The sequence below is a fragment of the Saprolegnia diclina genome (genome assembly GCF_000281045.1).
Source record: "Saprolegnia diclina VS20 unplaced genomic scaffold supercont1.26, whole genome shotgun sequence".
NCBI lineage: Eukaryota > Oomycota > Saprolegniomycetes > Saprolegniales > Saprolegniaceae > Saprolegnia > Saprolegnia diclina.
This window is the reverse complement of record NW_008246093.1, coordinates 282759-297664: the sequence shown is the minus strand read 5'-3', so window position 1 is coordinate 297664 and position 14906 is coordinate 282759. Positions and strand designations below refer to the sequence as shown.

At 59.6% G+C, this 14906-nt stretch overlaps 8 protein-coding genes across 8 annotated transcripts in view; 5 read left to right on the top strand and 3 right to left on the bottom strand.

The window, feature by feature from the left end:
- Positions 1–174: 174 nt before the first annotated feature.
- SDRG_08531 (hypothetical protein) lies at positions 175–1571 on the top strand. Its single transcript, XM_008614423.1, has one exon. It carries the CDS (start codon positions 217–219, stop codon positions 1504–1506), a length of 1290 nt encoding a protein of 429 aa, XP_008612645.1. The 5' UTR covers positions 175–216; the 3' UTR covers positions 1507–1571.
- A 328-nt stretch (positions 1572–1899) lies between these two features.
- On the top strand, positions 1900–3653 carry SDRG_08530 (hypothetical protein). Its single transcript, XM_008614422.1, has 4 exons — positions 1900–2022; positions 2073–2213; positions 2265–2505; positions 2556–3653. The coding sequence occupies exons 1-4, from the start codon at positions 1972–1974 to the stop codon at positions 3605–3607; spliced, it is 1485 nt and encodes a 494-aa protein (XP_008612644.1). The 5' UTR covers positions 1900–1971; the 3' UTR covers positions 3608–3653.
- Positions 3566–5594, bottom strand: SDRG_08529 (hypothetical protein). Its single transcript, XM_008614421.1, has 5 exons — positions 4568–5594; positions 4382–4515; positions 4172–4330; positions 3938–4124; positions 3566–3889 (listed from the first exon to the last, which is right to left on the bottom strand). The coding sequence occupies exons 1-5, from the start codon at positions 5563–5565 to the stop codon at positions 3667–3669; spliced, it is 1701 nt and encodes a 566-aa protein (XP_008612643.1). The 5' UTR covers positions 5566–5594; the 3' UTR covers positions 3566–3666.
- Positions 5595–5820: 226 nt separating this feature from the next.
- On the bottom strand, positions 5821–7474 carry SDRG_08528 (hypothetical protein; the record flags this gene model as incomplete). The annotated part of the gene is made up of 11 exons (XM_008614420.1): positions 5821–5956; positions 6004–6080; positions 6125–6134; positions 6184–6261; positions 6306–6374; positions 6421–6514; positions 6563–6600; positions 6718–6810; positions 6869–7099; positions 7160–7333; positions 7379–7474. The coding sequence occupies 11 exons, from the start codon at positions 7472–7474 to the stop codon at positions 5867–5869; spliced, it is 1050 nt and encodes a 349-aa protein (XP_008612642.1). The 3' UTR covers positions 5821–5866.
- A 616-nt stretch (positions 7475–8090) lies between these two features.
- On the top strand, positions 8091–8876 carry SDRG_08527 (hypothetical protein). The gene has a single exon (XM_008614419.1). It carries the CDS (start codon positions 8134–8136, stop codon positions 8839–8841), a length of 708 nt encoding a protein of 235 aa, XP_008612641.1. The 5' UTR covers positions 8091–8133; the 3' UTR covers positions 8842–8876.
- Positions 8780–9843, bottom strand: SDRG_08526 (hypothetical protein). Its single transcript, XM_008614418.1, has 4 exons — positions 9628–9843; positions 9301–9580; positions 9214–9257; positions 8780–9163 (listed from the first exon to the last, which is right to left on the bottom strand). The coding sequence occupies exons 1-4, from the start codon at positions 9824–9826 to the stop codon at positions 8886–8888; spliced, it is 801 nt and encodes a 266-aa protein (XP_008612640.1). The 5' UTR covers positions 9827–9843; the 3' UTR covers positions 8780–8885.
- A 1149-nt stretch (positions 9844–10992) lies between these two features.
- On the top strand, positions 10993–13010 carry SDRG_08525 (hypothetical protein). The gene is made up of 6 exons (XM_008614417.1): positions 10993–11187; positions 11240–11518; positions 11562–11692; positions 11736–12033; positions 12082–12285; positions 12332–13010. Exons 1-6 carry the CDS (start codon positions 11032–11034, stop codon positions 12971–12973), a joined length of 1710 nt encoding a protein of 569 aa, XP_008612639.1. The 5' UTR covers positions 10993–11031; the 3' UTR covers positions 12974–13010.
- A 1174-nt stretch (positions 13011–14184) lies between these two features.
- Positions 14185–14906, top strand: part of SDRG_08524 (hypothetical protein) — a gene marked incomplete at both ends in the record, with an annotated part of 1017 nt that continues 295 nt past the window's right edge. The window contains one exon of the mRNA XM_008614416.1: positions 14185–14876. Coding sequence (XP_008612638.1) covers positions 14185–14876 — 692 coding nt within the window. The remainder of the gene's footprint in view (positions 14877–14906) is intronic.

Below are 14906 nucleotides of genomic sequence, written 5' to 3'. Positions count from 1 at the left end.
CACGACTGCGCGTCAACCACACAGCTGCACTCCATCAGTGGCCTCGTGCAGAGAGTCAAGTGGTCGGGAAGATGACAGCGCCCTCCCCGCACCCAACACGCTCGCATAGCAAGTCCCATTGCTGTCCCTGCTATAACGAGACGATGTAACTGCGCCATTGCTTTATATAGGCAACACGCAGGCGCCAAGTAACCTCCGAGACGCGAGTGCACTGCGATGTACGCGCTCCGGGTCCAGACCTCGGACGGGAGCAGCTCCCAGGGCAGCGACAGCTACCAGTCGCTCGTCCTGGACGACGTCGAGAGACCACATCGGACGCCACCGGTGCGCGACCCGCCGCCCGTCGTTTCGCCAGCGTCTCCGTCCGCATCCGCTTCATGGGTCAACAAAATTGGGTCGACCATGTTCAACAAGATCAAAGTCGCACCCACAGACCAACCTCGCACCGAGCGCCCACCGCAGTACGCACTACCGCTGCCCCGCGACGAGCTGAGGATAGCCATCTCACCGTCCAAGCACGACGACCGCGAGGACGCCAAGCCCGTGCTGGCGAAAGCAGGCTCGCTCGGCCAGAGCCTCGATTTTATCAAGGTCTACTGCAGTCCCAAGCGGCAGCCGAGTCCCAAGATCAAGCCCAGTGTCGACATGACCAAGCAGCGCCGACCACCGCGTATGGTATCGACGCCCGTTCTCGGGTTTGACGAGTATGGCCACGACGACGACGACGACGACGACCGTGACGACGTCGTCGACTGCATGCGCCGGCCGTCGCCGAAACGCACGAACGACGTTGTCCCGACGCAGGTGGTCCCAGTCTTGCAGAGCTTTTTCGCACGGCCCAAGGTCAACCCGCGCGCCAAATCCAACTCGATCCAGTCGGTCGACAAGCGCATTCACCGCCAAGAGCAGTACAAGCGCGACCTCAACCGCCACGACGCACTCCGCGCCGCCCATGCTACCCAGCGCCAAGTCGACATGCAACTCGTACGCATTGAGGCGTGGAAGCAGCAAATGCGGTCGCTCAAGCGCCAGCGGCTGCGCGACGTGGAAGACGCCAAGCTCATGCTGGTGCAGCGCCAGGCCCACGAAGCCTCGCTACTTGCGGCCACAAGAGACGCGTGGGAAGCTGCCTTTGAAGACGACGTCGCGCAGCTCAGCGCGGCTTTTGCCAAGATCAAGCGCGGCGACGACCGGCCCATGACGACCGCCGGGTCGGTCATGCACGAAGCCACGTCGATCGTCGAGCGGGACAAGGCGCTCGCGACCAGCGCGCGCGCTCAGACAGCGCCGCTTGGCGACAAGAGCAGTAGCCAAAGCCGGCATCCGCGGTGCCACGTCGTCGACGAAGCCATTTCGGAGCGCAGTCGGCCCAGTAGCAGCAACAAGTCGGAGGAGAGCCTCACCGAACAGCACTCGTGGGTCGAGACGTCACAGGACGTGCTAGAGTTAGCCACAGTCGTCCGAGACAAGGACGACGACGACGACGTCAAGGACGACGAGAGATAGGCAGACGTAGCCGAGTTAGTGTAGTAATAGTACCTTAGCGTTCGCAGTTGCATGCGCACCACCGACTAGCATACTAAGTAGAATCTGGTAGCGACATGGCCGTTTGGGTCTGGTCACTTCCCATCACCAGAATTGTCGTCCGGCCATCAAAAGATTTCTCGCATCTTTGAAGCCAAGACGAGCGAGGTGAGGTCGACGCTCTCTGACCTCCTAGCACTCGTGTTCTCAAGCCCGCAGGCCAGCGCATGCTGCAGGGTAAATGTACTGCATTAGGCAATTCCCGCGCCGGCGCCAAATTTGAAATGACATATCCGGATTCGTGGCCGTTTAAAAAGTAGAGTGATATAATTACATACAAAGTAAAAGATATAATATTCAAAACACCGCAGGACTGTGAGGTATCCGGATAGCGGCAACGTAGCGGCAAGTCAAATTCCATCGCGACAGGCGGCTACGGACTCTGCCATGCCCCGCGGTCGCCCCGAGCCCAGGAAAGACGCGTCTGCCGACCTCCATGTACATGCGCCCATCGCTGCGATAGACGGCTCATGCGACTGCACCTGTAGGAAGACCGCTCGCCCATGACTGACCACAGCGCCGCCGACGACATGTTGCAGCTCGACCTGCTCATCCAGTCGATCGAGCACGTCCTCGACGAGACTCGGGACGTGGACGACGATGTCATGGGCAACCTCCGGTCGCACACGGTACACCATGGCCGCCACTGCACACGATGGAGCATCATGCGTCGTATGTAGCAACACCTCACGGGCTTCCTCGTCGACGCCGACGAAGCGATCGTCGCCCATGCGTTCGCGTTTGTCGAACGCCTGCACGACGCGCTCGGGCCCATCAACTTGGCGCCCATCCTGCTCGACTGGCTGCGTGCGATCGCCTTCTCGGACGATGCGACGACCGAGACTGCGGTGCAAGCGGTCGCGGCCCTCTCGGCCTACAGCATGCATGCGCTCAACGAGTGCTTCGACTCGCTCGTCCAAGGTACCAAATGTCCTCCTCCTCTCCAAGCATGGTGTCTGACATGAGTTTAGCCGAGGCGGCGTCGGCCGATGAGTGGTTTGGCATGGTGCTCTACGAGGTCGCGCGCAGCCCGCACTTGCTCTCGAGTCTCTCGTCGACGCAGTTTATGACGTACATGCAGATTCTGCTCATGCACTTGGCGACGCCGTCGCTCACGGAGAGCATCTCGCTGACCTTCCACGTCGTCTCGGAGAAGCAGCCGGACCAGTTCAACGGGTGGTACCTTGCGTGCGACGAAGACGCGATGAAGCACATGCTGGCGCTCATGCCCGACAGCCGGTCGATGGTCAAGCGCTATGCGCAGCACCGCAAGCAGACGTCATTTACGTCCAGCGTCGCTAGCAGTCTTGGCTCGACCTTGCGCCAGTCGCGGCTGCACGATTCGCGGCGCCTCAGCGACTCGCGAGCGCGGTTGAGCTCGTCGCATTTCCGCAGCACCAAGCCCACCACTGCCGCCAAGGCCAAGACCACCCTCGAAAAGCCCTTCGACTCGAAGAAGCGGGCGCTTGAGCGGATCGGTCGGCCGAGCCTGAACGAGTCGGCGCTGTCGGAGATTTCACCGCTCGACCAGTCGATCAAGGTGCTCTCGCCGCGGCCGACCAAGCCTGCAGCAGGACTGCAGTTTACTACACCAACGCCACCAAAGGCAACGACAAGGGGCCGGCAGCCAGACGAAGAAGCGTCTCCGTTTGACGACGATGACGACGACGCCGAGCCTGCGCTTGCGAGTCCACCACCCTCATCCATGGACGTGACGCTGCTGCTGTATGTGCTCGTGGCGGCCAGCGTCCTCTTTGCCATGTACGGCTTGACGGCCGGCGCGCTCTTGATCTCGCAGGACTTTACCGCGTGGCAGCAGCGCATGGCGCTCAACAAGTACCGCGTCAGCGTCGAGCGCAGCCTCGCCGAAGTCAACCGGGTGGCCGACGTTGTGCACGAATGGCGGCTCGGCGTCACCGACAAGGTAGCCGCCTCGAGCTCTCAGACGGACCACGACCGCGCGCTCTCTATATCGTCCATCTGGAGAGCCATTGACGACGACCTGCACCTGCCTCGGCTGTAGCGCCATCCTTCTTGTTAGCCGAATAGCAGCCTAGTTCTCATCTCGACGCACCAAGTCGGCTAGGCGGTGCGGAGGAGCGGCGTGGTTTCGTGGGCGCCCGCCGGCACGCGGGGCAAGTGCCCGTGGAACGCTAGCATCGCCACGACCGCAATCGCCATGGGCGCCGTGTAGCCAAGGTAAATGGCGCCCTGGAGCCACGAGGGAAGGGGCCGGGGCGGCTGGGCGTCGAGGCGCGTCGTGGATTCTGGCACTAAGCACCGGGTCTGGGCGACTTGAGCAAACCTACAACACTTTTCATTTCAGACGCTTGATCGGGACGCGAGGCCGCACCAGGTGGCCGCCGGACGCGGTATCCGCGCGAGGTCACTGGCGGCAGGGTCGTAGCTCTCCTTCCCGCCCGTTTTGGTCGTGTAGTTGACGTAGAAGAGTCCAAAGCGCGGCTCGAACGAGCCCCACTCGTAGTTGTCGAGGAACGACCACGCCGTGTACCCGATGAGCGGCAGCCCTTCTTGCAGCCCTACAAACACAATGCTATCGCCTCGCGTCGCCAAGGGCAGTGCGCACCTTGCCAGACGCGGTCGAGGTGCGTCTGGAAGTACCAGAGCTGGTCTTGGTTGTCGATGGTGGCATTCCCGCACCAACCGTTCTCGGTCAGTAGAATCGGCGTCGACGTGTTGTGGGCGTGCACCCAGCGCGTTAGCGGCAAATAGCCGTCCGGGTAGCCTAGTACGTCGACGGCATGAGATACAACCGTGCAAGAAGAGTGGAGCCGACCGGAGAACCAGCCGCAGAGCGGCTCGCCTTTGGCGTTGACGCTGCCCGGGCGTGCACCCGGTGGCGCACGAGCATTGTCGACGCCCGCGTCGCGCTGCCACCCTTGCTTGAGCGAGTCACACGTCACGGTGGAGCTAATGGTTGCTACATGTGAAAACGGCAAAGTGGGAAAGGACGTTTGTATACCGAGTCGAGTTGCAGTCGGTCACGACGCTGGACGAGTAGTAGTTGACCATAAAGACGTCGTACGTGCCTTTGAGATGCGCCTTTTCGTCGTCCGAGAAGACGGGAAGGTGGTCGCCAGCATACGCCTTCATCACCTCCGGGTAGTCGCCATGCACGATCGGCGAGAGGAACCAGCCGAGCGAGAATTGCAGCTTGCGCTCCGAGGTGGCCACGTCGTCTGGCGAGGTCGGGTCGAGCGGAAACGGCATGTCCGAGTTGAGCACGATGCCAATCTGCGCAGTCGGGTAAAACTGGTGCCGGCGCGAGTGAAAGAGCCGGACGACCGCGGCGTGCGCGAGCAAGACGTGGTGGGCCGCGAGGTACGACGCCGTGTCCGAGTGGCTTAGCCCCGGCGCATGGTAGCCTTCGCCGTACCCGCCAACGCAGAAGGACCACGGCTCGTTGAAGGTCGTCCAGATGGGCACCTTGGTGCCAAATTCGTCAAACATGAGGTTCGCATACTCCTTGAAGTGCGGCACGACGTCTCGGCTAAGCCAGCCGCCGCTGCCCACGTAGAGCGCCGACGGCAAGTCCCAGTGGTACAAAGTCACGATCGGCGCCATCTTGGCGCGGATGACCGCGTCCAAAAGGCGGTGGTAGAACGCAATGCCCTCGTCGTTGCGGACCATGCGCTTTGTCGCGGCGCTCCACGTCATGACGCGCGACCACGAGATCGAAAGCCGGAACGACGTGAGGCCCATGTCTTGCATGATCTTGATGTCCGATTCGTACCGATGGAGCATGTCGTCGGCGACGTTGGCGCACTGGAGATCATCACGGCTGCGGCAAAAATCGTCCCAGATGCTCGACGTCCGGCCGGTCTCGTTGACGCCGCCTTCGACCTGGTATGCGGCCGTGGCCGTGCCGAGGTAGAAGCCGTCGGGAAAGCACTTGGTCGTCGGCGCCGTCGCCGTCGCGCCGACGAGCGCTAGCAGGAGCAGTGCTGCGACCTTCGCCATCGTTCGTTTGGCAAATGAAGTCAGCCGCGAGACAGCGGTGTGCGATTGGCCAAAAAGGCGCTTCTTCCACCAATCCCCTGCCGTTCCATTTGCGATGCCATCGGATTGGCCAAAACGAAAGCCGTCGGTCCAATGAGAATGCAGCGATAAGATCGCAAATCTAATCGAATCTTGGATGATGCAACAAGTCCTCGAGCTCAGAAGCCGACGAGGCGATGGACGTCACGACTCATCAACTGGAGGAAGAGGAATATCCATGTAGAGAGCGGTGGGATAGAGCCAATATAGTGTACGAAGTACGCTACTTCCACGTTGGCGACTTGGGCGACGGCGGGTAGGGCTGGCCATGTTCCTGGTGGGGCAGCCACCCGTCGGCTTCGACCGCCAATGCCTAATTCGCAGCATATCGAGTTGTCCGAAATGTGTTTCTGAAGGTACATGGTCCTGGCGATGACGCACTCGCTGGAGCAGCGCGAAGAGTCGTTGCTTCTCGTCGGCCGGGGACGTGGGCGGGTCTGCAAGCAGTTCGTCGAATAGGTCATGACGAATCACAACGTACTCTCTTTGATCTAGCAGGCCCACAGATATCATTATCATCCTCTATCGCACAAGTCGTACCTCGGGGACGTAGTCGGCGGTGCCGTTGGCGCGCAGCAGCTGATGGGTTTCAAGCGCCAAGGACAGAAACTCGTTCATCTACGAGCCATATTAGAGCACATATTCACTAACGTACTAGCTACCTCCATGGTCTCGTGCACGCTGCGGGGCATTGGCTGGCCGGCTACGTACTCTTTCATCTTGTTCATAAACTACATGACAACAATGTCCATTTGCCTGTGGACAACAAAAAGCAACCGCGAGGTACGGCGCCCCGAGGCGGGCACCATAGACGTGATGCGCCAGCACAAAGCACTGGGCCTTGGACATCCACACGCTGTCCTTGGCGACACTAGGAGGTCGGTTATCGCGTAGGCCTCTTGATATACAAAGCATCAACTTGAGCTTCGTGCCCAGTGTGTCGCGGGTTGTCATGGCCTATACGAATCCAACACATGAAGGTGGATACTTGGATAGATAAGTATATTGCAAGAGATACTTGGATAGATAAGTATATTGCAAGAGATACTTGGTTTGATAGAAGATAGAACGTACCACCAGCTTCGAGCGCGCGTCGAGGAAGAAACGCAGCGCGTCGTCGTCGTACGTGCCGTCGAGAAAGCTCGAGAAGAGCTCGGCTTCCAAATCCTACGCCATGTAGTGATCTTTATCATCTGCCAGTATACACATTTGATGTATGGCATACGTCGCGGTGGGCGTAGAGGCTGAAGAGCAGCTCGAAAATGTGTTGATGCACGAGCGACGGCAGCCCATACCGCGTCTGAAAGAAGTGCAAAAGGAACGCACAGAACGACGGTTGGTCGACGTCGCCCTGCGGCTCGGCCTCGCGCGCGTCGTAAACCTCATGCAAAAGTTTGATCAGGTTCACATCCGAGAGCGGTTGCTTGGCTGCATCCATCTCGGGCGACGTCTCGAGCTAAGCATGCGGCTCTTTGATTTTTGTGCGATGAAGAAGGATGCATCGAGGAGGGTGTACCATGCTGCACAGCGCGGTGTAGCGCCCTAGGGCCTCCGGCACCGTGACCACGTGGATGTTGCGGAGACGTTCTTGGAGCGACATGTGCTTGGGGAGCGGCGCCACAATCGCCGGCGCGATCGGTCGTTCGAGACGCACGGTCGCGACGAAGAGCCCGTCGGCATTCTTGGCAAACTAGCCATATGTTCGTGTCTTCGGTCGACGAGCGTGGAAGGGTACCTTGACGTTATGGTCAATGATGAACTTGGAGTACTTTCTCTTTTGCTCGGGGCTGAGCTCGCCAAAGACCACGACGTGGCGCGGCGCGTGCTCCATAGCGCACGATCTTGGGGAGTCGTTCGGTTGGAACTTCAACGTGTTTCAAACACACGTTTCAAACACAATGAGCGTCCGCCCCTCACAGCGACGCTAGAGTGCTGCAGGAACGATGCTATCCGAGCACAATATCTTTCTTTGAGGTCGCACTGCCTCGCAAGCTCGAGAGCACACCCGTCGCCAACACGTACGAAGCCCGTTTTTGCACCAGCCGACTGGACGACATCGGTGGTGTTGCAAACAAGTTTTAAAAGCTGTTTTAAACATACGCGGGTCGCTTTGCGTCTTCCGCCTCATAGTCGTCTGCGTCGGAAGCTCCATTTCTGAGCACCGAGGCAAGCAGTCCGAGCAGTCTCTCGTTCTCTCAACGCGATAGTTGGGCTACGTAGTGACCCGTCTGAGAGGCACCAGTCCATCGTCGGCGATGTATCCGGATACATCACGGTATCCGTATACCACGGCCCGCAGTGATTGGCGTCTCGTCCATTCAAACTTGGTGTGGGAGAGATTGTGGCGTTTGTCCCGTTTTGCCCATTTGTCCCGCTACGTTTCCAGTGTGCATTATGTAGGCGCTTTGAAAAGGCGTGGTTTATCCCAGCAACAATTGGGACAAATACTCTTTGCACTTTGCACTTGGCATTCCTCGAAACCTCGAAAATATGAGCAACTCGAACGTGTTCTCCGCGCTCTCCAAGTCGGCCGCCAAGAAGTCGGCGCCGCTCCCGTCGGCCGCGGCCCCGGTGCTGCCCAAGCAGATGTTCTCGCTTCCCGCCGGCGAGGCCACGGCCTCGTGGGGCGATGACGACGAGACGTCGCAGATGACGATCACGTCGCTCACGATGCCGCCGACGCCCGCCGAGCTCGCCGACATGGCCGCCGCCGCCGCCGCCGCGCAGAACGCCGAGGAAGACGACAGCGAAAGCGAGAGCGAGAGCGAAGACGAAGAGGAGACGCCGGTCGTCAAGAAGGTCGTTGTCGCCGCGCCTGTCAAGAAGGCCGAGCCCGTCGTCGTGCTCTCCAAGAAGGAGCAGAAGCAGAAGGAGCTCGAAGACCTCGACTCGGTGCTTGCGGAGCTCGGCCTTGCGCCCGCCGAGGCGCCCAAGGAGGTCGCCGCTGCGGACAAGAAGCCCAAGAAGAAGAAGGGCAAGAAGCCGGCTGGCACGGCTGCCCCGGCCCCGACGCCGGTGGTCGTCGAGGAAGAGGCCCCAGTCGTTGTCGTCGACATCAAGGCCGTGCTCGCCAAGAAGGGCGGCAAGAAGAAGAAGGAGGAGTCGCTCGCTGTCAAGAAGGCGCGGGAAGAGGAAGCGAAGAAGAAGGCGGCGGCCAAGACCAAGAAGGACCGCTCGACGTTCAACGAGTTTTCGTAGATTTGTATGTCTAAATTCTACTTACCTTACCCGTACCCTACGATTTACGTCAAATCGCGGACCCGAGCGACGTCGTCCGAGACGTTGCCCCGGCTCGCCATCGGTGGCTGCCAACTCGCTGATGGCGGCGGAAGCTTTGGCATGCGTGTCGGTGCGTCGCGGGGCCCCCCGCGCTTGATGAGCGACTGGAGCCTGATATTGGTGTTGTCGTCAATGCACTGCCGGTACAGCGACTTGTCGAGGCCGTCCGCGGCGCCTTTCGAGGGCAGTTCGTTGCGGCCAATGCCGATAATGGACGAGTGCTTTGGCCCGCGGAGGCCCTCTACGCAGAAGACGCAAATGCAGCTTTCGCTACGTTGCGACGGACCGTACCGCGGGCAAGGTTGTCGATGCGGTCCTCGTCTTGGCGAATGTTCCTAATGCAAGAAGTCGTCGTAAGCGAGAGCACAAGCAGCGCACCCGTAAAAGCGGTTGGGCGACTCGCGGAGCTGGATCACGCCTTCGTGGAGCAAATGGGTTGTCTGTGTGCCCGCGAGGTACTGCCGTGTCGGCGGCAGCCGCACTTGCTTGGCCGACGTCTGCGCGCCCGTCACAATGTTGTAGTCGTACGACGAGTTTAAGAACGAGAGCCGCCCGTGGCGCTGCGTCGCGTTGGAGCTGTGCGCGCGCTCCTTGGCCGCCTCGCGCTCGAGTCGGTCGTGGTCGGACGCGATCGCTGTCCTTGACCGTCGATAAAAGCCTACGGTCGTCGCCAAGGTCGTCGACGAGACATCACGACGCAAGTACCTGGCGTAAACTTGGTGGTCCGCGTGCTCTGCAGCATCGGGTCGAGGAAGTCGTGGGGCGCGTTGCGCGGGTCCTGGAGGTAGTTCCACGCATTAAACTCGTGGGGCGGGTCGGTCGTCTTCTTCCCGCGAAGGTCGTGGCCGTCGCCTTGGTTGGTGCTCATGGCGTCGGCCGGCTTGGGGCATTGCTTCTTCCCCATTTCGCGGCGACAATGAGATGCTAAGTTTATCTGGCTCACCGGTTTCGAGCCCTACCCCTCGCATCAACCACGACGAGTTTACGAGCCGCAAGGGAATTTGGAGATGGACGACGTGTGAGTATTACGTTGCCGTGTAGTAGACAGGATCGCGCGCTGGACGCTTGATGGTCCGGAGAATAGGAGGATACGACACGATTGGGGGAGACGTTGACGCAGTTGGCGCTTCAAGTCTCAAAGAGACGCCATGCGATCAGAAAAGGCGTCTCCGACGGGCGCGCAGACGTGTCAATAGCACTCCTTTCTCTTCCCACAGTCTACTCTGCTACGAGTCCTACACCACACGGCGATACACGATTACGTTCACTCTTTTCAAATGGGTCGAGTTGGCGTTCAACATAGCAAGACGCAAAGAGCTGCCGCAAAGCAGTGTATCTTCCAAGCTCCTCCTCTTGCACTGGCGACAAGTAGCCATAAGAACGCTGATCACGCAAGCCTCCGCGCGAATAAGAGTTGGGAGCAATGGCATCGGATCGTAGTGTCGTCCTCGTAATGCGCTGTAGAAAGGACGTGCTTTTGCACGGGTTGGCCATTGACACACAATCGTCCTACGCTGGCCAGGAAGAGCGAGCATCGGTACCACGCGCGTCGAGAATCTCGCTGCACGCGGCTCAAACCATTCGTTGCCGTCCTAGTACACTGTATAAACGAGCTCGAACGGCAAAGTGGTGATCGCAAAATGGTGCAGCGCCCCCTCGCCACCACCGCGGCCTACCCCGCTTGCGGCCGGGCAAGCACCCCCATAGAGTCTTCCCGATTCACGCAGGAGTAGATGCACCCAGTACCAGTGTGCGCCAGGATAAATGCCACGACACGTGCGCGTTGCTGCCTACGGTGTCATGTCGTCCCTTGGTGCAACTGTAGTCTGATTGCAAACAAGGAAGTACCCATGTCGTTGCTGTACAATCCTTGAATGTATCACGAGATAGTCCCTTCTCTAAAACGTATATCAATTGCAAAAAAGGAATAGACCGCTGGCGGCGTGCTCAGACGGACCCAGCTGGCAGCGCCGAGGCCCACGGTACGGCCTCTCCGGCTCGCCATACAATCGGCGAGAGGCAAAGCTACTTACGTCGTTACTACGGGCGGCGCCCATTTCTTTATAGCCACACCGGTCGACGCTCTCTCGGTCAGTAGCGCTTCGAACCATGGCCCGCCCCACGGACGCGCCGCTCTTTCGCCCGACGTCGCTCTCGGACGTCGAGGCCCAAATGCTCTGCGACATTGGCAAGAATGCGTTCTCCAAGCTCCTCGAGACCACGCGCTGCCTGCGCGAGCTGCTCATCTCGCAGCCCGACGTCGAGGTACAGGTCCTCCAGCACTCTGTTGCGGCGCTAACGCAGCAACGTACCGTAGCACAACGACCTCAAGAAGCGGTATTTCGCTGCGACGTTCAATCTCATGGGCAACATCGATGAGATTGCCGACTTTTGCGTCAAGGTGTCGTGCGCCGGCGACTCGAGCGCGCACCGTAAGATCGCCGCCGAGCTCTTCTGCCTCGAGGCCACCGCGCGCCTCTACTCGATCGAGTACCCGACGTCCGTCGCGCCGTACCACTACATTGGCATGCGCTGGAGCCACATCAAATCCCCGATGCGCATGCTGCTCCGGGACCGCGATTTCTGCACGATCGAGGTACGTTGCGCGCTTTCCGGTCTTTGTAACCTTAGATGGATAGTACCAAGACGAGTACATTGATGAGAACGGCCAGCGCGGCTACGCCATGTGCAGCCACTCGGTCGAGCACAACGCGTGTCCGCCGCTCGATCTGGGTCAAAACTACGTGCGCTCCAAGCTCTTCCACTCGGGGTACGTCGAGTGTGCTGCATGTTTCTGTGCTGACGCTGCACAGCTATGTCTTTACCGAGACCGACATCCCAAACGTGCTCAAGGTCACACTCTACTTTGACTATGGCCAGCACCAAAAGATGGCGCACTACATGCTCCTTAACACGGTCGCCCGCCACCGGCTCCAGCGCATCGAGCGCATCAACAGCCTCATCGGGTCGCACCAGCCGCGCCACGTGACCTCGTCCATGCACTCGAACGGCGGCTTGAACACGCCGACCAAGTGCGCCATGTGTGACAAGGCGTTCTCGAAAGGCCTCTCTCTCTTCCAGCGCAAGGCGACCTGCTGCATTTGCCACTCGGTAGGCGACTCGCCTCGATTGGCGACCGCTCACACAACTTGTGATTAGGTCGTTTGTCGGAGCTGTTCGTGCGAGTGGGACGTCGACACGGGTCGAGGCTTGCGTCGGGACCGCGTCTGCAAGCACTGCTTCCGCGACATGCACCAGAACGCGCGCCGACTGAATGACTACCGCGATACGATGAGCCACTACACGAACCGGTACAGCCACGGCAACCACAGCGTCGTCGACCTCATCGAGACGCACTCGCAGGTACTTTTGCGCTCCATGGAACATACCACTCATGGGCATCGTCTAGCGCTCGATGCTGTCGCCGGCTCCGTCGGCCAAGTCGTCGACGTCGCGCCTCACGACCGTCGCGTCGTCGATGGCAGCGGCCGCCCAGCAGCACCGCCAGTCGTCAACGCAGCAGTACAACTTTAACCACCGGTTCCAGCCCCCCAAAACATACCAAATCGACGACCCGGTCCGCGACACGCGCACGAACTCGGTCGAGAGCTCGTACTCGGCCTACAGCGCCACGCTCAAGCCCATGGACCGCCGACCGGTCGACCCGCCGCCGCGCGCCTCATCGAACGACTCGAGCCGCTCGACGCTGTCGGAAAACATTGATATTCTTACGTCGTCGAACCGCGCGCCGGTGATCTGGCCAACGTACAATGTGCCGGTCGCCGTGGCGATCGCGGTGCCAGCACCCGAGGCGCTCCTGCCCCGGGAATCCATGGGCAGCCTCTGCGACCTCTCGTACCTGAACCATATTCTGACCGTGAACAATGATGACACGCAGTCGTCACCGGGCTCGACCACGTCGAGTGCCGCGTCGCGTGTCTCGACGGCGTCGCGGCGCCACGGCCACCGCCGCCCGAGCAACCGCTCGAATGCGTCGTCCAACAAATCGGACCTCTCGTATCTGTCAACGTACAACTCGTCCAATTATTAAATAGAGCTAGTTTATGTGTGTGCGTTCTGGACCGCTCGTTGTTGCATTCGCTTGTGTGAGTACATTCCGCATTGACGATATGCAATGTAGCGCATCGCCGAAAGCGCATCTCTGTTCATGGACATTGTGATATGTGCAGCACAAAGAGGCTTTGCGTTGGACGCATCCGGTGGGCACACCTGCCGTTGCCTGCACCGGCACGGTACTTGGATACGGCAATTCAAGAGCAACATCTGGTGAACCTGTGCCTTCGTGGCTCGCTGTCCACACGATGTTGCGTACGTTGATTAAAAAGTCAACAACGAGATAGGGTATTGGAGTCAAAAACGGCAGCTGTATTCCAGGCCCTACCCTCGCACCAAGCCAATAGCGTCGGCGTCGATAGGACGAGCCATCGCTAGCGGTTGCTCTGCCTCAACGTTCTTCTTGCAGCAGCCCACTTTGTTTGCCCTTGCATCCCTCGACAGGATGCAACCATCATGTGCATAGAGAGTCGGTAGCGCCAGACACGCCCACGCTCTCAACAGCGGTAAACCCATGCAGCCATTAAAAATTGGAGATGCTTCCTCAATCTCAGAGGCCATGCCGAGACAAGCAGGATAAACACTGACGCCCGTCCCTTGCCGTCAGCGTCGTGGCAGGCTCGCCACATAAACAAGCTGTGATACCAGTTGCGATCTTACCCCACCGTTACCGTAATAACGTCAGCCTCGCCGAAGGGCGCGACTAAGATCTTAGCAACTCGTCCTTCTCGTTGTCACTGTTGTCGCGTGCACTGGTCTCAGCTTGCAAGCTCTGTCCTCCACCGCAGCCTTCCGGTCGAAAATCGACGGTCGCCAGTCGTCGTGGTCGTCGTCGCGCCAAAAGACACGCAACACGGAAGATCGGACACGGCGTTCAACGTCCCATGTATTATTATATCTAGGTTTTTGTATGTTCGCGCTCAATTTTAATTGATATGCGGCGGCAGCGTAAAACCTGCAACCAGCCGATTGGCTCGTTTGGATGCGTCCTGCGCTGTGATTGGTCCGCACCCGTTGGTAATGGCCGTCGGCCTTTCCTCGCACTTTACAGGACACTGCTGTGGCTCTGCATCCGGACGAGTCGGCGCACTTTACGGAGCCGATGGCCCGGGACCGTGTTTTTGCGATCTTTTGCGCGCCTTTTTGCAGCCAAGTCGAGGCAAGAAGGGCGTCAGTTGACATTTTACCATGGGCAAAGGAGGCAACGCATCGACGGCTCTCGCGCGGTCGCCACCGACGGACTTCACGTGGGACACGAGCGACGAGCCGCATGCGACGCGCCGGAAGCTCATCACCGCCAAGTACCCGCAGATCAAGAAGCTCTTTGGCCCGTGCCCCAAGTTGAAGTACCAGATTCTATGCGCCGTCGCCGGCCAAGTCGGCATGGCGTGGTTCATCCACGACAAGTCGTGGGCGATGTACGTCGTCGCCGCCTACGTCTTTGGCGGTACCATCAACCACATGCTCATGATGGGCATGCACGAGCTCTCGCACAACCTCGCGTTCAAGACGATGCTGTACAACCGGGTGCTCTCGCTTGTCGCCAACTTTCCGCTCGGTGTGCCGGCCGCGATCGCATTCAAGCGGTACCACTCGGAGCACCACCGGTACCAGGGCGAGGACGGCGTCGACGTCGACATCCCGACCGAAGCTGAGGGCAAGTTTTTCAACAGTCGCTTCCGCAAGTTCCTCTTCATTTGCTGCCAAGGCCTCTTTTACAGCTTCCGTCCGTTCTTTGTCAACCCGAAAGCCCCGTGTCTCTGGGAGTACATCAACTACGCGTCGTGCATCGCCTTCAACAGCACGATGGTGCACCTCTTTGGCTGGTCAGGCATGGGCTACTTCCTCCTCAGCACGCTTCTCGGCATGGGCCCGCACCCGTGCGCCGGCCATTTCATCTCGGAGCACTA